At 40.2% G+C, this 21550-nt stretch overlaps 2 protein-coding genes across 2 annotated transcripts in view; one reads left to right on the plus strand and one right to left on the minus strand.

The window, feature by feature from the left end:
• LOC110082466 (transmembrane protein 178B) overlaps positions 1-9232 on the plus strand; it is a 17291-nt gene extending 8059 nt beyond the window's left edge. Inside the window, exons 2-4 of the mRNA XM_072986077.2 lie at positions 2214-2327; positions 4980-5117; positions 7638-9232. Coding sequence (XP_072842178.1) covers positions 2214-2327; positions 4980-5117; positions 7638-7882 — 497 coding nt within the window. The 3' untranslated portion in view covers positions 7883-9232. The remainder of the gene's footprint in view (positions 1-2213; positions 2328-4979; positions 5118-7637) is intronic.
• Positions 9233-11357: 2125 nt separating this feature from the next.
• On the minus strand, positions 11358-20760 carry PSMC3 (proteasome 26S subunit, ATPase 3). Its single transcript, XM_020799527.3, has 12 exons — positions 20374-20760; positions 20101-20181; positions 18964-19089; positions 17495-17599; positions 16834-16896; positions 15848-15985; positions 15497-15640; positions 15072-15220; positions 13074-13170; positions 12764-12909; positions 11748-11829; positions 11358-11561 (listed from the first exon to the last, which is right to left on the minus strand). The coding sequence occupies exons 1-12, from the start codon at positions 20494-20496 to the stop codon at positions 11451-11453; spliced, it is 1365 nt and encodes a 454-aa protein (XP_020655186.3). The 5' UTR covers positions 20497-20760; the 3' UTR covers positions 11358-11450.
• Between the last annotated feature and the right edge of the window lie 790 nt (positions 20761-21550).

Raw genomic sequence — 21550 nt, forward strand, 5'->3', positions numbered from 1 at the left:
CACCTCTATACAGAGCTCTAACTGAAGGATTCCAGATTCCTTTTCAGATCCATGAAAGTCAATTAAAAATGACTCAAACTATGGAGAGAGGTTGTGTACTTAACTGTGAAATTTGTAATGTGATCAAGCACTGCCAACTCTGTGGTTTTAAATCCCCCCCCAATGATTCTCTAGAGCAAAATAACTTTGCAAAGCCCACCTGTGCACAGACCTCAAGAACTTTATGAGTTGTACCGTTAGTAAGTCACGTCCATAATCCATTATGAGCTGCAACTGAAGAAACCTCAAAGGGGAAATTATGATATTTACTCAAAATTTTCTTTGCTTTTATTCACTTAGTTCTTTGGAAACTTCAGATCCAATTTAAGCTTCTGCCCTTTCTCTCCACTGCATCACCTTGTTCTAGTGTCCTTGGAAACAGAACTATCAGTCTAGCAAATCATACACCAGCAGTTCCTGTTTATGTGATGCTGTTAAATATAATGTGCATGAGTAAATGAATAATTCTTTGTCTGCACTAGCCATATGCCTTTGCAGGTAGTATGGTACATAAAATGCTAATGTGAGATAAGACCAACATACTGAAAGGGAGAAGATAAATGCATAATCATAAACTATACATGCTCAGAAAAATGAAATAGGTAAGTCTGCATAGAATTAACACTTTAAAAATCATATTCAACCTTATGTATTTTAATTGCTGCTGCTAAAAATTTTGCAGACTAAACCATTATCTGTTTGTTTCAAACTTCATGAAGACAAGATAAATAAAAATCAGATGATCAGCCTGGCTTATTACCTAACAAAGGACATATTAACTGTTTGCACACATTTCTATAAAAAGGACAAAAGAGTAATACACAGACAAGCATTTCAATAACATCCACACCTGGTCATATACAATTTTCTGAAATGACACTTAAGTAGTGCTGTAGGCATGACTTGAAGTCATTCGCATGAAAAGACCTTTCTGTACTTGGGAACTGTTAGTACTTGCAGACACTGTGCCATTTTATTCAGACAACTTTTTAAAAAACAGTCATAACACAGGCATGGTTTCTTGATGGCAAATAAATTATTTTGATGTTCAGCATGGTACTGTATAAGTGCTGCTTTAGCAAATTTCTTGTCTTGCCATAACTGATGCCCAATAGATGAGTTAAGGCAAAGGTCCAAAAGGGCATTGCCTGGGCATTATATCTTTCATCTGTTTGCTCTTACGCTGAGTCTTGCGTAACTAAACAAAGCAAACCAGAAGGAATGAAATTCAACTGCAGCCAGAACTTAAATATTGTGAGACAGGCCTGTGTAGAAACAGAAGGAAGGCCGCCTTCCAACCTCAAAGGAGAATTTGGGGCATAGCCTGGCATAGCAAATATTTGCCTAAGACACTTAGTCTGTGTGGTAATAATTAAGGAGAGTAATAATCATTTAACTTTTATACAACATTTCTGAATATTGCTGAGTGCTTAAAATACATAATTTTTGTGCAACCATTACAGAAATATTATGTGATAAATCAGTATTCTTTATTGATCAGTTAGTTACACTTCTGTCACATCTTTTCTCTAAAGAGTCCAAAGAGGCGTCCATGATTCTTTTTGTCTATACTTTATCCTCAGGTTACCCCTGTGGGGTAGGCCAGACTGAGAAAGAGAAAGCGTGGCCCAAGCTCACCCAGGGCACTTCATGGTACAGTGGGGGCTTGAACTTGGATTGCCTTAACTTTGTCACCATGCTGGGCTGGCTGTCCCCCACTAAGGCTGAGAATATGTGGCTTGCAAAAGAGTATGTTAGGGACAGAAAACAGAATGAAGTGGTTGTCTTAGATAACAAGTTTTGTAGTTACCTTTGTACATACTAACTAGTTACTTACTTTGCTATTACTGTACTGTATTTTTGCCATCAAGGATGAAGAGGTGTGCTTACGTGATTTTCTAGCTTGTGTACCAAAATAGAGACACTCTGCCTCTTGACTCAAATAACTTACCATGTGTTGCCCCATCTCAGATGGTAAAGGTCTTGGGCCACTCCTGGGCTCTGTAGTGAGGCAGCGGCAGAAGTGGGATTCATTTGGTAGCTCAGCATCCTAGTCATCGCACTGCACCAGCTGCAGAACTGGGATCATGTGGTTGACTGGGCAATGACAGAAAAAGAACCTCATTTCTGATAGCTGGGTCTCCATCTGAGGGCTGTATTTTGGTCTCTTTCAGGAATCATTCAGCGCTGCACAGCTGTGAAATATCACTACACTTCATCTTCCCTGCCAAGGAACCTGCCAGTGAATATTACCAACACAATCCGCCAGGATGAGTGGCATGCCCTTCGTAAGTATCCTTGGCACTGGCTGAACATCCCTGTAGTCAGATAATCGGAACTGACTATCCCAGGTAGACACCTGGTTTAAGCTTGAAATTAATAACGTATAACGCATAACGTGGTGATGAGATAAGAGGTGTTTCAGTTCTGCCTCTAAATCCTTCTAAATTGGGGGATATCATTAATCCATTTTTACACAATATACTGAACATCTCCTTTCTAAGCCATCCTGTATTTTCTGATCAGAATAAATTTCATCAAATTATGGGACTCTATTGCTTAAGGGATCTGTATAACATCTGTAAGCAAGAGGCACAGATCCTTAAACAACTGGGTTCGATGGATGTAACATGACTGTAGATCTTACATTTTACTTACCATCCCTTAGTAAACACATTCATTCATTCATTCACTCATTCATTTAATTTTTATACAGTCTACCTAGCAAATTGCTACTTGTGGTGGTGTACAACAGAAGCCAAACACAATTTATATAAAACATTTATGGCAAACTAAACCTAATCTACAAGGCAAGTGGCAAAAACCTATTAATTGGAATATCAGACCGCTTGACCATCTCATTTTACAATTCATAGAGGAGAGTTGAGGCCTTTCCTAAAAATTCATGCTGTGCTGTTAAGACATTTCCAATGGCACTCTATGTGAAGCAAAAAGTGCATGGGGAAAAGATCCAAGTTGCAGTATTGAAGACTCATGGGGGGGAATGCCCCCATGAAAACAATCTCTGCAAATACATGTTAACACACTATTAAGGTGATAAATCACTGGTACTTGACTCCATTAAGAATTACTTGTTTTAAGAAAAGTTCTAGTACTAATAGCTGGAAGAGATGTGTGGGCTTAGGCTCTTATGCCCATGTGTGGTGGACATGCTTGATTGGGTGAGTACATTCAAAGAAATGGGTAACTGAGTAGTCCATAATTTGTCCCTTGAATGAAGTATGTTCTTTATGTTTACCTATAAGAATTGCAATGTTAAGCATAAGGGTTTGATTGGCTTTACATGTTGGACTGCAAGATCAGAGACAGCATCACAGTGGAAGATGGGCAGAAACCCCTCTTTGGATAGCTGAAAAGCAAGACTCTAGAACAGTGGTTCTTAACGTGGGCGATAATGCCCCCCAGGGGGCGATTTCATTTTTCAGGGGGGCGGTAGAATGAAAAGGGGCGGTGTGGGGGCGGTGGAACAGAAGGGGGCGGTAGGGGGGCACTGGAGCAAGCCAAACCTGTGAAGATGGATGCAGCCTTTTTACAATGTGCATGAATATATATTTTCCGCCAATCTTAATTTAGTTTCAGAGTTTTCGTCTTGAAATTTTTAGTTCCTGCATTGCGGTTTGTTTTTTATATTTCTTTTTGCGTCTTAAAATTCGCTTGCAACTAAATCATTAAATGTTACTTTTTGGGGGCATTTCATTTTCTTGGAATTGAATTTGTTTTCAGGGGTCATTGGATTTAAGTGTATAAATAAATAAATAAATAAATAAATAAATAAATAAATAAATAAATAAATAAATAAATAAATAAATAAATAAATAAATAAATAAATAAATAAATAAATAAAAGATCTCATCACCGTGGGGAGGGGGGCAATAATAACTTCTTCAATGGCTCAAGGGGGCGTTTCTTTCAAAAAGGTTAAGAACCACTGCTCTAGAATTTGGCCTTAGTGGAAAAGCTGTCACGGGAGATACATATGTTGAGGGATTTAAGTAGTCATGAGACATTTTTTGCTACATAGTCTCCTTTTATTAATTATATAACATTTCAACAGCCATGGCACATTGTGAAATGATGTGCACAACTCAGCATGGCGCCTCTATAATAACCTCTTGTTTCTAATCATAGATTTACATTTTAAAAAAAGATATTTTAAGATATTTTTAAGATTCTTTAAATAAAATAAGTTTTTCAAAAGCTTGGTCAAATATCCTGGAGAATCATATGTACAGACACTTGAGAAATGGCCGGTGATGGAGGCGAAGGAAATTGCACACTTGAATTTTCTTCCCTGTCATAAACAAGCACACAAACTCTAGAATACCACAGAGGAGTTTAGCCCTTTTCGTGACATATTCGTTTTCCACTTACAAGGCTTAACTGTTGCAGTGGAGAAAGCAAATCTGATTTGAGTTCCCCTGAGAGTAGTTTTGAATATTTTGTTCAAACATGTTAATTTCTTAGCAAGAAGTGGAATTCAGCCAGAGCACTTTGGTACAACATTTTGGGTCCTGTTGTAAGCAAGTGATTATTTTGTAGACTTTGATTCAACCATGGCAGCAAACCTTTATTTATTTATTTATTTATTTGGCAAGTGCTGGAACTTTTGCTTTCTTAAATCTTTACCATGGCTTTCCTCAATCTGGCACCTCTGGATGTGTTGGACTATCCCCCCCCCCCATGTGAATGGTGTGAATTGTAATCCAGCAAGTCCAGAAGTCAGCAGATGGGGTGCTGGTTTAAAAGAAATTGCAAAATTGGGTGCACTTTGGTTTGGCAATTATTTGTGCAAATTCAAGACTGGATTTTCTTTCCACTCCAGATCCCAAATTACTGCTCATGGACTTTCTCTCTCTCTGTGTTCCTCTTTTTATCTTGTTTCTTCCCTGAACCAACCTCCTTTCCCTCCCCTCTCTCAGATCTGCGGAGAATGACAGCCGGCTTCATTGGTATGGCAGTCTCCATCATCCTATTTGGATGGATCATTGGCATGTTGGGCTGCTGTAAACAGCATGAGCTCATGCAGTATGTAGCTGGGCTGCTCTTCCTTATGGGAGGTGAGAGTTCATTTTCATTTTAGTCTAGAGCTTGTTTTCTGAGCAAAAGTACTTGGCCCTGTGCAATTATGCGCAATGGATCAGAGTCTTGGCAGGGGAGCTGGAGAAACAGCAGCCATTAAGCAGGAAATACCATTCTTTGTGGCAAGTGTAACAGAGGTGGGATACCATTGGTCCAGATAGGCGGGGTACAAATCAAATCAAATCAAATCAAATCAAATCAAATCAAATCAAATCAAATCAAATCAAATCAATCAATCAATCAATCAATCAATCAATCAATCAATCAATCAATCAATCAATCAATACTCTTAGGCTTCAGCCAGACTTCAGCTCCCAGAGTTCCTCATCACTGGCTACACTTCCTAAGGCTGATGGCAATTGCAGTCTGACATTTGAAGGGGCCACCCTTTGCCCCTTTCAGAATTGGAGTTTAATGCTTCTGAAATGCTCAAATAATGACAAGAAACTGATTCAAACGTGGATGTGTCAGACAATGACAGCTCTTCTTCTCTGTGTCCCTGCAGCTCTACTGGCAGTTCCCAGAGATGAAGACTGTTTTATAGAGATGCGAACTGAGTCATGCACAGGGGTTCTGTTGCTTGATGCAGGCCTCCCCCCTCCCCCCCCTGCACATTTTTATCAGCTACTGGTGATCTGCAGCAATTTGTAGGTGATCTTTTCCCATACTTCCCCCCTTATTAATGGAGGTTATTAAGCAAAGCTGCATGGCTGTCCCAGCAGGCTGCCTGTATTAGCAAGAGGCTGAATTAGCCAACTTCTACGGTTCTATACTATAATTTGCAGACTTTTAACTCCAAGTGGAGTCACCACCTTTTCAGCTGTGCATTAAGAAGCAGCTCAAAACACAAGAATTAGCTGCTCTTCTTTTTAACAGCAAGGTAGCAATCAGAACCATAAAAAGAGCCTTGAAAATGGAATGCAGCTGCTGCTGTCCAATCCCTAAGAGGTTCCCCCCCCCCCTTTTCTGGTTCAGAATCTCTATAGAAAAAAGGAGCCCTCTATTGCTTGCTGCCAGTGTGGTGTTATGGATAAAGTAACAGACTAAGGCTCAGGGGACCTGGATTCAAATCCCTGCTTAGTGAATTTCCCTGCCGTGGAAATTCACTGGGGGGGGGGAAGGTTGACACTGGTAAAGCCACTCCTTAAATGTCTCAAATACTTACCACGATTGCCTTAAGTCAGATATGACCTGGTCATACATAACATAACATTGCCTACTAGTTGTTGCAATCAAACAGCTGTTAAAGGCACAGCTGTAGCAACCAGTGAAACAAATGGCTATCCTTGGGGAGGAGATGCAACTTGATCAGATGGCCCCAGCCTAGTTTTCAGGTAAGTTCCTTCTCCTGAATCATGCAAAGAGAAATGTATAGACATGGCTAGTGCCCAGCCATGTTGGCTGGAAAACTGTGGAAGTTGTATCCGAAACAGTGACTTTGTACATTTGGGTTCATTGATCATGTATGCTTCAGTTTAGAATAAAATCTTCCTGGGCCAAAGGCATACATTAAAAATGCTGTTCTTGCTACACTGAATCAGCATTAATACATATTGATATATCTAGCACATTTCAGGCCTGTTACACAAAAATAAAAACAACAAAACACAGTACTAAATGTAGTGGTTCTCCTTTTTGGATTGAAAATAGACAAGGTACAATCAATAGAAGTCATATTTATTTATTTATTTAAAATATTTTTATTTTGCCTTTCTCCTTAGAAAAGTATGTAAGATGCCTATCAGGGAGGCTAATGATGGATAAATTCATTCACCTATGAATGGGTTAAACTGATCAAAAGTAAAAGGACCTAGCCCTCTAGATGTGACACTAGTGATTCACAGGTAGGGGGTAACTCAGAATAGTACCTATGCTAGTGACTTAGGTTCACAACCCCCCCCCCCAAAAAAAAAAGATTGCCAGGATCAAAAGAGGCCTGCTCAAGCACGGCAAAGATGAGCACATGATCACACTTTTGATATTCTTCTGTGGCAAGTAGCATTCAAAAGTCCCTTTTCCGGTATGTGCTGTTCTTGTTTCAACTTAAGGATGGCTGTTTTCTCCATACTACTTTATCTTAGCTATACTGCAAGGTATAAGAAAATACATTGACTATTCTAAAAATATTTCTACAACTGCTAATTTTAACATATATGATTATAGTGAGGAGGGATCCCTTTAAACGCAAGTGTGAGGAAATGTCAGATATAGTAGGTATGACTTGGAGCTGGGAAGGTAGCTACTTGAATGTAATTCCCAGAATCATCCAGTCAGGATGACCCCTCTCTTTAGCCTCCCCACAAACATTTTTAGCTTCTAGTTCATACCCCGTACTACTGAGTGCATGCCTCATTTTTGTAGGGTTCCCCCCTCCCCGTTTTTAGCAAAAGTAAAAAAATCTGGCCGCTTCAGAGCCTTCATTCTGCCTATTTTTGAGAAAATGAACAACACTAACTTCTATTGTCTTCCGTTTCGCTCTTCTTTCCTCTCCTGCTCAGGTACCTGCTGCATCATCTCCCTTTGCACTTGCGTGGCTGGGATAAACTTTGAGCTATCTCGTTACCCTCGCTATGTCTACGGGTTACCAGAAGACATCAGTCATGGCTATGGCTGGTCCATGTTCTGTGCCTGGGGAGGCCTGGGGCTGACCCTTCTGGCAGGATTCTTATGCACACTGGCTCCTTCTCTCAATAGCCCTCGGACTGTGGTACAGAAACCCAGACAGGAAAACGGTGCTGTGTGATGAGAAGAACACAACTAATTCTAGCAAGCACAGTCCAGAACTAGGCTACTGCAGTGGGGGTATCTGAGATTCACCAGGCAAGGGTGAGCCCCACCGTGGAACAAACTAAGGGGTTCAATAGCCTTGGCAAAGTCTTGGGAGACCACCGCCCTCCAATTCTTCAGTCTGCCTGTCTCTGTTAAAAACAAACCAATCAGGTTCATTCATATTCCTGATTTGCCTCAAAGGGTTTTCTGTTATATAGGGTGTGTTGCTGTAGGATCTATGTACCATTTAAACGGAATCAGATTTCTGCTAGGAGAAGCCACTGTGAATTCCATTTGGTGTCCAATGCCTTCAAAGGAACTCCGTTTCCGAGAACTCTTGAGGACCAGTCGGAGGTGATGACCAAAGGGAAATCTCTTCACTCTCAGTATTGATTTTCCTCTGCAGCAGAGACCTGATGCTATCTGGGTTTAATATAGCCAACTGCATTGAAGCCACATGTGATTATCAGCTTACTTTGAGGGGGGGCTATTGTCATCCAGACAGGGAGGATAGAAAGTTCTTCCTCTGAACCACTCAGTATCTGAATTTTGTCAGTTCTGGAAGCCAAATATGCATACCAGCTCACAGTGAAGTTTTTGGGTTAATATGTAGGATGCTAGGGTATACCACTAATCTTCAGAAGTTTGGAGAATTCCTCCACAAGGGGGCAGACTTCAGCAAAATAAAGTTTGTCAACACTGTCTTAAGTGATTCAATCTTACAGGCAGACATGGGTTTGTGTGTACCTGATCAGATCACTTACTGCTTTGGATATTCCTCAATGTCAGGTTGAAGCCACATCTTCATTAATGGGACAATCCCAAAGGTTGCAAGCTGAAGCCAAAATGACCCCGAGGCTGGGATTTCAGAAACAATGCAACCACTGTAATAGGCAAATTGAAATTTGTTACCTGTTTCAAGTCCTTCCAGACTGAGTGTTGTAGAAATGTTACCTTGGCAGATGAGCACACAAACTGAAAAACCCAACAGTTCCTTGGTAGCAACCTCTTGTAAGAGAAAATGAAGCATTCTTAAAAGAGGGGCTTGCCCTAGGCATATAAACAAGAGCTGGATCTAAACTCAGGAACATCAATTATGGTGCTGAGAGGAAGGACTGGTCTTTCCTCGCTGTATTCCTTTTCTGTCTCCCTAAAAGACTGCACAGAAGCTTTCACTAGAGGGCTGTTTACATTGTATTTTTAAGTGGCATGTAATTAATTACTCTGTGCTGAAGTCAATGTATTCATGGAAAGTGTGGTTTTTAAATGGAAATTGTACGTTTCAAAAAGCATTAAATTAAAAGGCTTGGTTACAGTGACAGAATGGAAATTCTTAGCCTTTGAAGAGTTATCCCTTTGTCTTCTTTACCTGCATAAAAGTTACTGTCCAAGAAACCGTGATACAAAGGGAGATAGAAAGTGTTGATCATTTCTACAAGCAGGCTTTGGTCATTTACTCTTAACGCTTCTGGCTGATCAAACCTAATGTGACTATGGAGCAGGCTTCACCTCAAAGAGAGATGCTGGTCACAGAGATCATAGGAAACTACAAAGTATACATTGACAGGAATTGTGCCATTGAAGGGGTAAGAAAAGATTAGTCTCAAAGAATAATGGAGTTGGGAGGGGGCTGTAAGGTCATCAGGTGCAACGCCCTGCTCAATACAGGCATCCCAATCAAAATATATTTGACAGACGAATGTCTAATTTTCTCTTAAATGCTCTAACAGGAAAATTTTCCAGTCAGCTGACCAAAATCTGGATTCCCTGTAACCTGAGCTCATTATTATGTGTCCAGCACTCTGGGATTATCAGGAACAGATCCTGCTCCTCCTCTGTATAACTATCTTTCAAATATTTGGAGAGTGCTTTCAGAGTCTTCTTTTCTCTATGATAAACATGTCCATTTCTTTCAGTCTTTCCTCACAGGGCTTGGTTTCCATTCTCCTGATCATCCTTGTTATCCTCCTCTGAACTTGTTCCAGTTTGTACCCATCCTTCTTAAAGTGCCGTATCCAGGACTGGACAGAGTATTCAAGATGAGGCCTAACTAGAGCCAAATAGAGGGGAACTACTGCTTCACAGGATTTGGAGACAGTACTTCTGTTAATGGAACCTAAAGCATCATCTGCCGTTTTTTACAGCCATATTGCACTGCTGGCTCATATTCAGCTTGTGACCTGTAACAATTCCAAAATCTTTCTCACTCACAATATTACTGAGCCAAGTGTCCTCCATCTTATAACAGTGTGTTTGGTTCCCACCACACCCCGTGTAGAACTTTGCACTATCTTTGTTCAATTTCATTCTGTTGTTTTCAACCTTGTGCTCAAGTCTATCGAGAACATTTTCAATTTTGTTTCTCTTTCAGAGTATTAACTGTTCCACCCATTTCTGTGTCATCTGCAAATTTGTTAAGCATTCCCTGCACTGTTTCACCCAAGTCATTAATAAAAATGTTAAAGAGCACCAGGCCCAGGACCGAGTGTTGTGGTACCCTACTTGTTACCTCCTCCCAGTTTGGGAAGGTACCATTGATCAGCACTCAAGAGTACATTCTGTAACTGTAGCTAGCTGCTCAGAGTATCATGTGACACTTTCTCAAAGGTTTTACATTGTATCTATCGCATGCCTACCAGGGAGGTTGCCAAATCAAAAAAATGAGATAAAATTAGTCTGGCAGGATTTGTTTTTGACAAATCTATGTTGGCTTCAAGTTATCACTACACTGTTTTCAAAGTGCTTGCAGTCACTTTAAAATCTTGTCTAATTTTCTCTGGGATTGACATCAGGCTGACTAGTCTTGTAGTTCCCAGATTCCTAGGGACATTAGCCCTTGTCCAGTCATCTTGCGCTTCTACTATGGACGTACCAGAATAATGGTTTCTCTTCCTAGCCCGCCCCAGCTTTTAGCATCTCTTCCCAACTTCAGCTCATGCTCAGCTTTTTCTTTCCTGGTGGCATCCCTGCAATTCTTTGTTACCTTTCTGTACTCTTCCTTTGTGGTTTGGCCTTCCTTCCACTTCCTATATGTGCCCTCTCCCCCCCCCCATTTTCTCTCCAAGCTTTTTGTGAAGTCATACTGGTCTTTGTTTTCCTCCTTTTTTTCCCTTGTTGGACCTGTTCGTAGTTGTGCCTTTAGAAGGTCCTTTTAAAGAAAATCTCTTCCCTCTTGGACTACTTTTCCTGTCAGGAGCTCCTGCTGTGGGACCTTACGTATCATTGTTCTGAGTTTATTAGAATTAGCTTTCCAAAAATCCAGTGTACACAAGCAGCTACAATAGCTTTAAAAGAGAGCCAAAAATTCAACAATACAGATCAAAAGTTTGGATTGCTGGTGCAAACCTGGATGTTTTGTCGCTGAAAAATCAACACAGTTACGCCTTATATGGTGTAGAACCCACAAAGTTAATTTTTCTTCCTAAAATGGTATCACCACAACAGCTGCCTTACTCAAAGCAAATGTTTTATTTTTGCCCCAGTAGGTAAAAGAAAGTAACACAGTTCAGTTTCAACTGGTATGGTCCTGTTTGGTGTAAGAATCAGGCATAATATTGTAGATTGGCTTTCTTCTTGGCCTGTACCTCCAAGATTCCTTCCATATAATCTTCATGGGTGAGTTCCGTTGCTCCATGTCGCAGGGCAATCATTCCCTGACCCAACAAGAAAAAGCACAGTTCAAGAAACAAGTCTTAACAATGGATGCCACAACCTAATACCGCAGATTGCCACTCTCATGCTAAATTAACTCCCCCACTCTGGTTCAGCATCAGCTGTTGAAGGCAGTTCCTTAGTTCCTCAATGAAAACCCATCAAGGAAACGATCTGGTAAAACTTACCGCTTCTACACACACTGCCTTGCATTGTGCTCCATTGAAATCATCAGTGCAACGAGCCAGCTCCTCATAGTTCACATCAGGGCTGCAGAAAGAGATTTTAGTTTTAAAAAACATTCTCACTGGAAATATCATGGTAACATTTAAAACTCCAAAGCTAAGATGCCATGTATTCACTGATAAAAACAATTAATTAAATCTTTGCCAGAATTTAAGCCAAATTTTGCAGTCTACATATGTTATGCAAATCTGATTTACAGTGCTGCCCTGCATAGCGAGGTTAATCCGTTCCGGATTAACCTTCGCTATGCGGAATCGTCGCTAAACGGGTAGGGAAAATGTATTGAAATGCATTAAACTTAGTTTAATGCGTTCCAATACCTTTCTTACTTACCCGTTCAGCGAGGATTCCAATTGCCGGCAGCCATTTTCGCGCCCTCGCTAAGCGAGGGCACGGCATGAAAACGGCTGCCGGCAGCCATTTCCGGGCTTCCGGCGGCCATTTTGGAGCCGCCAAACAGCTGTTCGGCGGCTCCAAAATGGCCGCCGCAATACCCGATCTTCGCAATGCGGGTTTTCCCCATTGCGAAGATCGGGTATGTTTCTGTATAGCGATCCCGAAAAAGGGATCGCTATACGGAAACATCGCTATACGGTGCACTCGTTAAGCGAGGCACCACTGTATTTAATTCTGCATAATTTATACTGGTCTTGTTGGTAACAAAGAATGACAGAGATAATGGAGAGCACTAAATCCCTGCCAAATGTTGGCATTTTTACTCAACCTCTTTCACCTATGTGATTTCACAGTTATCACTCACAGAAGCACGTATTCACAAGCACAATAACTAGAAAGTGGCTTCAACAAGAAAGCCTAAGTCGTAACAGTTTATGTGCAAAATCATATTGTGCATATTGTGGATCATGGTATGTACTATTCTGTAAAGCACAAAGTGAACAATGCGAAGAGAGGACAACACATAGTCATTTCCATTAAAAGGCAGCTTCATTATCAATACCTGACATTCATTTTCCGTGAATGGATCTGCATAATCCTGGCTCTGGCTTCCTCATTGGGCATAGGGAACTCAATTTTGCGGTCCAGCCGTCCTGAACGGAGTAGGGCTGGGTCTAGAATATCCACACGGTTGGTTGCAGCAATCACCTGGATAAAGGAAATCACTTTTGAGCTGTGCCAGCATCAAATACTACACTTTGAAATGCGACTGTCTCTGTTGAGGTTTTCCCTCATTACCATGATTGCTAAAGCTGCTCTGTAATACCTGTTTGCAGCTCTGCTTGATATACACTTCCCCAAGAGATATTTACCTTTACTTGTGTATTAGGCTGGAATCCATCAAGCTGGTTCAACAATTCCAACATGGTCCTTTGTACTTCTCTATCACCAGCTTTTTCACTGTCAAACCTGAAAGAAAACATGGTGCATTTCTTGTATAAAAGTCATTTTATCATTTGACATACACATCTACTGTAGGCTAATTGAAAATGCAACTACGACAACAGCATTATCAAAGAAATCATTCTCTCATGGTCTCGTTGCCTATTTCCATAGCAACATGAGGAAGAGTCTGGATGATGTGAGTTGACACACAATTAATTCCTCCACCAGCATTAATGGACCAACTGAGATAAGTGACTAGGTCATATATATCGGAAATAAGGGCTCCATTTAGGGGAAACACTATTACCCAGCCTTCTGCACATTGCTATAGCTAGAGAGGTAGCTTATAGGACAATTTTTTAAAATAGGTACCATACAATGGGCCTCATTGGGCTACAAAATTAAGTCACCTGGTTCCTAGGACACTCTTAACATTATGCAATTGGGAGACACAGGAGAGAGGAAGAAAGATGGAAATAATGTTTGTCTTCTTAAACAGCAGAGGGAGAGAATGCAAGAATCCAGACATCTAAATGATAACACTAATCCTCCAATGTAAAAGAATGTACACTCTACTTGGGCAACTGCTCTGATTTATGGGCCTTTCTGAAAATCAAGGGAGGTAGAAGATGCTAAAATGCACTATAAACAAAATTACACTAGCACAATACTTCTCATTTTCAAGGTGCATTTCCGTCTTCTTTAATTTGTCTTTCAGTGTATTGCCAAGAAGAAAGCAGTACTGCTTCTCTTTAAAAAAATAAATAAATGGAGAACTGTCTGAGGCTGCTCAACCAACTGCAGTGACTCCATTGAAGAGGCAGGATTTGAGCTTCAAACACCTAATTTCAACTATGTTAAAAATTTGATAAGTGTGAAATGTAGACATTCATTAGCAGATACACAGAAACAGAATGGGTGGAGGATAATGTTCCACCATGAAGTTCCCACATGACCCCCGGGTTGTGATACTGTGAGCTGAGGTTGCTCTGTTTGAACAAGATGTATAAGGAATATCATCAAAAGGACTCTTCTGCATGCAGTAAAAATGAAAAGAATACCAGTCAAAGTTAGTATATCATCACATTATCTACTAAAGGAAAAAGGAGCTTATAACAGTACCTCAATGGCTCCATATTAAAGTGGTTCTTAAGTTCTGTACATCTGTTCTAATCAGAATACAAAGTTCTAGAGTTTATTTCCCCTCATTAGGAACTTTCATCACAAAGAACACTCTGTTATCTAGATTGTTTCACAGGAATGATCTTGCTTTTGTTATATAAACCATTTAATTCTGTTCTCAAACACATATGGGACTAACATAGATGATTTCAAAAATAAGTGCCAGCTACTGAAAATAGATACACTTCGCTATGACATGATACCTTCTATTCACCAATTGTGAATTCATTCTCCGGGTGTGATCTTGTATGTAGTCAAAAGGACACCCTCTGCCCCCAAGGGGAAAGTACCAGCAGGCTAATGAGAATCTGGAGGTCTACAGAACTACAATATATACATGATTGCGTATTTTGATAAAGAAAGAGCAAACATTAAAATCAGCCCAAGAAATACTGAGTGCACTCAATGGTCACAGAATGCTGACTATTGAGGGGAGGCATCCTAGAACAGGGTATAGTCAACAGGCTGGCATTCTAAACTGGAGCACTCCACAGTGCAACGTTTTGCTGGAGGTCGGTCACACCTGTTGCAGGACTTCTGAGGAAGTTGAAATTTCACAGGAATTTCACAAATGATTCCATCACATATATTGATGCTGGCCTATAGCCCTTCCGGAGTCAAGAAGAATACAGTAAATCTTTACACACAAGCCTCCCTATCTACGAGACCGTAATATTTGGTGTATGCGAAGGATCTGGGCATTTTACCTCAGAACTTCTAAAAGAGAATCCCAAGAATCTCACCTCTTTGTGCCAATGGCATCAAGTTCATCAATAAAAATGATTGAAGGTGCTTTTTCCTTGGCCAACGCAAAGGCATCTCGCACCAACTTGGCTCCATCTCCAATGAACATCTGCACCAGCTGTGGACCAGCCAGCTTCAGGAATGTAGCCTAGAGCACCATTGGGAGATAAAATATGTTCTTAAATTAAATAGTACGTATTCTAAAGTCTCAATTTCTATGAGGTAAGAAAAGTGTAAAAAACTACATTGGAGATAAAATACCGTTAGTGAAATACCATTATGAATATGAATCTGGATTTTAGGCATGGACTAAAACTTTAGCAACTTTAACTGTGAAGCAAGTACGCAGCCACCTTCCCTCTATGCCAAAAGACTATGCAGTTCCTAGAAATTAGGAAATAAATGTCAAAGATACCAGTCTTACCTTTGTCTGTGCAGCACATGCTCTGGCTAACAGTGTCTTCCCTGTTCCTGGGGGTCCATACATGAGTACCCCTTTAGGAGGCTGGATACCCAGGTTTTCAAATTTCTCTTTATGATTCATTGGCAAGACAATGGCTTCTACCAGCTGCCAAGACACAGAGACACACATAAGCTCCTCCTCTTAACCATTAAATCCCCCACAATGAATAGAGAGAACATGATGCCTAGCAACTTGCATCCCAGGACAAATTACAATACATATGACACTTAAAACATATACACAGGTTAAACATAAACAGTCGTAACAATCTAAAAAGCAAGTTTTTTTAAAAAAATACCTTCTTGCTCTCACCTCTTGGATCTGTTTATCCAGTCCTCCAATATCACTGTACTGTTCTGTAGGTCTCTCATCCACCTCCATAGCTTTTACCCGTGAGTCATACTCTGTGGGCAAGGTCTCCAGAATCAGGTAAGAATCCTTGTTCACTCCCTGCAAATATAAATCTATCAACAGGCCTTGTCTACTACAGAAACCCACTTTATTATTATTTTTTACTTTTTTGCTGGGGAAGAGGGGACACCTTCATCTACTGATATTCCAAATCAATGACCTAGCAGGTGGTACCTATCAGACAGCATTATGAAAAGGATGGTGGTGGGATCAGAAAATCGAATCAAAATATTTCATTGTCTTCAAGGAAATGAGTCAGTTCATTTTTTTAGCCCTATTTCAAGGCATTATAAAACCTGATAATCATTGTTGCACTGTTTTTCTCCTGATTCTGTTTTGCTGTTAGAATAAAGAAATAACACTCTTATTAGTCTACAGCAGAAGTTACAAAACGCTGAAAAGAGAACAAAAGCTTTAAATGGGGAAAAAAGAACAGAATCTTTATTTGAGTTGCAAGAACAATTAGGCTAAGATATGAACAGAGAAAAATATTTTTTGCTATCCAACAGCCCTAGATTCAGTATTAGAGAAATAAGCAAAGCATGTATGAGTTGCATCTTAACCCAATATAATGTAGTTATTTTACGAAGTAAACCCAGGGTATATGTGTGTATCTAGGTTTTTTAAATATGCCACAGCCAAAAGCAACAGTTCTTATGAAATACTTCACTGAAGAGCATCCACACTGCAAAGTGTATAAATGGTGGTTGTCCACTAAGATGACGTGGTGTGTGAAATGGAGTACCACAGTATCATGCGAATGCAGAAGAAGTAATCTGGGATACCGGTTTCATTCTAACTCTAGGAGTGTCTGTTTAGATTAAATAAAAATAAACTGAATAAGTATTTGTAGCTACTGACAATTGCATAGTACAAGAGCTACTCACCACTAGGTCTCCAGGCTTCAGTTTTTCAGCATCAACTAACCCAATCACAGGAAGAAAATAAGTCTGTTGAAAAAAAGCAGTGAAGTACTCTTGACATTACTCTGTCTAATCTCCTTCAACATCTTCTCAATACTTGGTTAAATACAAGGTCCAGATGTATACTTTTTGCCCTGGATACAAGATGTTTTGGAGTCAAAAATTCAGGCAAGGCCTGCTGACAAGAACCAAGGAATTCACCTCTAGTATTTATAGCAAAAAGTATATCCTGCCCATGGATGAGCATACCTCAAATTTAAAATGGAACAACAAAAACCGTTTACACGCAACTTAACATCCACAACAAAAGCAAAAACAACATTCTCTTTATGAGCCCTATCTTAAAAAGGTGTCCTCAGATAAAACCTTCTAACATACGCTTGAAAGTTAGCAAAGATCTGGCATAGCAAACCTCTCTTCAGAGGCTGTGGTACGTTTTTCAGATTTAGACAGAAGGGCACATACTTCAATGGACATGTTTTTGCACACACAAGACCTTCAAGTAAATCCTTGGCAGTTAATTAAATCCTTACCAGTTAAAAAGATCTAGCAGCAAATATCTTACTGAATATAAGGTAGTTTCACATATGTTAATACACATACTTCCTTATTCTATTCCTCTTACCTGACGAGTGGAGGTTTTGATCACAGCACACTTGCCCTTCCTTTGTGAATCTAGGTCAATATTTGCTCCATCTTCTTCTTGGTCATTTGGATCAACATCTAGCAGCTAAAGGTGCAAATAGATTATCAAGAGAGCAGATGCACTGGTCAAGCATATAATGAATGTAACACATGATACGGACTGGCTCACATTTATGCATTGCAATGAGAAATGTTCCAGATATTAAACTATCATTAGTGACAGGATCTGTTTGAAAGATTTCTAAAATATCTTTGGCCTGCTATTCATAAAGAAGCATTCAAAGTCTGCACAAATCTCTCAGGATAAGGGGGTCAAAAAGATTAAGATACCTTCTGTACAAGTGCAATCAAGAAAAGTTATAGTACATTTGTGTATGAATGCAACTAAATTATGATAAAAAGATTGCAATAATTCTATTTCTTAGCTGAGCTCCAATAAAAACAATTTATTTACGTATTTATTTACTGCATTCCTATATCACCTTTTTCCAGGCAGTGTATTTTATAACTCAACAGGCAACATCTTCCAGGGTGGTCTCACAGTATAATGCATATTAAGTAATTTCAGAATTTCACAATCCCACTGTGTTCACTCCCTGATGGGCAGAATTTGCTTGTATTATACTGGTATAAACTCGCATCAGGTCCTGGGACTATTTAATTTAAACTAATGAATAGCTCTATATTCCCCACTTTAAGGTTCCAAGGCTCCCTAGGGCTCCCTTTTGCTTGAGGAAGTCTTTGGGAGCCTTGTTATGGTGGAAGGAAAGCTTTAATAGTCAGAAATCACTAGCAGATCATTGCTGGCAGTCCTGGTCCTGCAATTGGTGATCTGGCAACAACTATTTGCTATTAACAGCTACCCTTGCCTCATCTTGAGTTTCCCAAAGGCTTCCTTGGGGTAAAAATGGAACACTAGGGAGCCTCACAACCTGAAAGGGCAGGGATGGATGGGAATAGGAAGCTTTCCATCAATGTAACTTAAATATTTCCAGTGCCCAATCTGGGTTATGCTTGCATAAATTTAAATGAACAGGATTTTGCCTATTATGTTATTTAGAATTCTAGTCAAAAGACCATACTAGGAAATTGTATCTGCTCATTAACAAGCTGCCAAGTGGCCTTATAGGCCAGATGGGTGGGGTATGAATCAAATAAACAAATCAAATAAAAGAAAGAAAGAAAGAAAGAGATTTTGCCATCAAGACTAGATTGTTAACGAGTCTTCAAAACACAACAAAAGAGAAAACAAAACAAAGGCGGCACTCTCTTTAATGGAATCAGCTCATTAATTGTTCCACTTTTTTCTACCCCATATCTGCCCTTTTTTTCAAGGGCAGTTCAGCACCACCACATTACATTAACTCACACAAAACAGCAAAGAATCTTCTCACATGCATGAATAATTTTCTAACAGTGTTAATTTTATCTTCAATTCAAGAAACTCACCTCTATGACATTGGAAACAAGGTAAGGCAGGGTTTTGTTCACTTTGATCTTCTCACTGTTCTCTTTGATCTTATCTTTCATGGCCTGTAGCTCATGGGTTACCCTCAACACTTCACTCTTCATTATCTATAAAGCCCATAATATAAATCAAAGCAAGGAATTTAAAAATTAACAATATACTTGTACTCACATGAATATGGAAAAAGTTGCAATTAAGCAAAAATACAAAAACAAGTCAATCAAATAGGAAGAAACCACTGCTGTGTACTCCATCTCAGCCAAGTCCCAGCCTACAAGCAAGACACTTACTACTCAAGAACCGCTGTTGTACCCTGTGGCCTTCAACATGCAGAAGCACAAAGCTGTACCTATTCTGTATAACACCTGCAGAAACTACTGGGTTCAGCAATTTAGAGGTTTGAATTGAATTATTAGCAGCAAACAGATGGTGTCCAGATTCCTCTCATTTCCACTGAAAAATTGACAAGAGGCACTGGAAGCCCTGAAATGATGTTTTGTGGACTTCTGGGAGAGTATAAGAGTAAAGCAAACAAAAGCAACACATGTAAGACAGAAGTAGTCAGATATTAATTTCAGTAAGCTCAGAGAAAGTGACTAGCTTGTTTTGGATAAGGTTGCACTCCCTCTAAAGCAACTGGCTTGCAGTTTTAGGGAGACTTCTGGCTGTTACTGCTTTCAGGTGCAGAGAGGACAATAATGGCCAGGAGTTCTTTTTACTCAACTACACTGAATTTACCAATTGACCCCCTTTCTGGAGACCGCTGAGTCTTCAGATTCAAGTTCTGTAATACTATATTAGCTTCTAAGACTCTAAACTGTGTAGCACCAGAGCAGCATATGAATCCCCTCCTTCCTTAGGATCTTGCTTCTTCAAAGCTGGCACCGAAATGATGGAATATTCTCCAGGCAGCAAGAGGCCAATATTGACCTTCTTGTTATTTATTTTTCAAAAGTCCCTGGAAATGGTATTTTAGTTGCCTTTCCTTTGCTATCCTCTTGCCCAGAGAAGCGGGGTAGATAATCTCGGCATATGCTGGTAAAGAGAAGAATTAGAAAGCCCTGAAGAAGAGAAAGGAGGCGATGGAGCTGGTTACTGCCGGCCCCATCCGATCTCACCTTGATCTCACTGTCCAGCAGGCGGGTTCGCTGCACGATCTCCTCCGTGGACATCTTCAGCACCTCTTCACCAATGCCATCCTATGGAAAAACACACCGTCATGGCAAACAAAGGTCCTCCATTTGTCCGGTCGCGGCCCGTACTCTTTAAGGACGCTTTTTAGCAGGCCAGACCGGGGAGGGCAATTTTCTGCCCATACCGGCAACGAATCCACAGACTACTCCCTTCCTCCCGGCCACTTCACAAGCACCCGACTCATCCCAATTTCTCACCTCCGCTTCATCCCAGACCGACGCCATCTTTTCCTCAACAGAATAGTTACACTTCGTGTTCGAAACGGCGAATTCCGGTGCTGCGCGGATAGAGCGCCGGAAGCGATTTTTAACGTCACGCATTCACGGCTTTTTCTTTCACGTCGGCTTCAATTCCTAAATTTCATTTCGCGGCCCTTCTCCTTAATCCAGAGAGACGTATGCGATTGTCGAATCTGCGGATTCTTCTGCACTCAAACAAGAGGTGGTTTTTTGCGCATCACGTGATGATTCTCAAATTCGCTGAGTGATGGTTCGAGCTTTACAGGGGGAGGGAAATAATTGTTCCGCCATTTTTGTTTTGGGCACAGGAAATGGTTAGGACCGCTTAGAACCATAGAGATAACTGGCTAGAAGGACATACGAACCCCTTCACGTGGTTTCATTAGGGATCGCCTCTCTGTGGGGGGAGCCAAATGACTACGTCATCTGTCGGTATCCGGTACGGTTAAATTAAATGGGGGGGGGTGGAGAAATAGGACGGGCGTTCCGTCAGGGTGGTGATAATTCATTTTTTCATCTAACCGAAGATGGGTTTTGTTTTGAAATTTGAAAGTTGTAATCTTATTTCCACAAAGATCTTGGTGACATGAGTTTTTTTTTTTAAGCTTTCACCCAAAGCTTGGAGCTCATTGTAGCAATTTTGATTTTGGATGTGGCAGTTTTGAATAATTACTTTATGTTGCATCCAAACCAGATTTTTAAGATTCTTCAGTCAAGTTTTTCCTGCGCTTGTTTTCCCACTTTCTTTACCTTGATTGGTCAGCTGTAAAAATCATCTCGTTATATGACTAGATTTCCTTACTTTTTCGATTTCTCAACATTTATTCATTTGTTTTGGTATTACATTGTGGTCACCTTTTCAATGGAAGAAATTCCTGACGTTGTGCAATAAATCCACATTTCAAACACTTCTAATCTGTTTTATAAAATACTAACTGCTCCTAAAGTCCACAATTCCATGCTGTAGGATAGAATCAGGACAATGCATATTCGTGAGCACCAGTTTTAATTTTTCTTATTTAAATTTTTCTTAAAAGAAGCTGCTCTAAATCATTGCTTTTGGACTGTCATTGAATATCATTAAAAAGATTGATATGTAGCTTACTACCAGTCCTCTTAAGCAGGTCTGCAGCTG

Source organism: Pogona vitticeps, chromosome 1 (assembly GCF_051106095.1).
Source record: "Pogona vitticeps strain Pit_001003342236 chromosome 1, PviZW2.1, whole genome shotgun sequence".
In the NCBI taxonomy this organism is placed as follows: Eukaryota; Metazoa; Chordata; class Lepidosauria; order Squamata; family Agamidae; genus Pogona; species Pogona vitticeps.

Coding starts and splice junctions, on each gene's coding strand:
- PSMC3 (XM_020799527.3), bottom strand. CDS start 20,496: ATGCGTGACGTTAAAAATCGCTTCCGGCGCTCTATCCGCGCAGCACCG. Junction 16,897..17,494: donor TCAAAACCTCCACTCGTCAG/GTAAGAGGAATA, acceptor TTTTTTCAACAG/ACTTATTTTCTTCCTGTGAT. Junction 12,910..13,073: donor AGCCTAATACACAAGTAAAG/GTAAATATCTCT, acceptor TCCTTTATCCAG/GTGATTGCTGCAACCAACCG.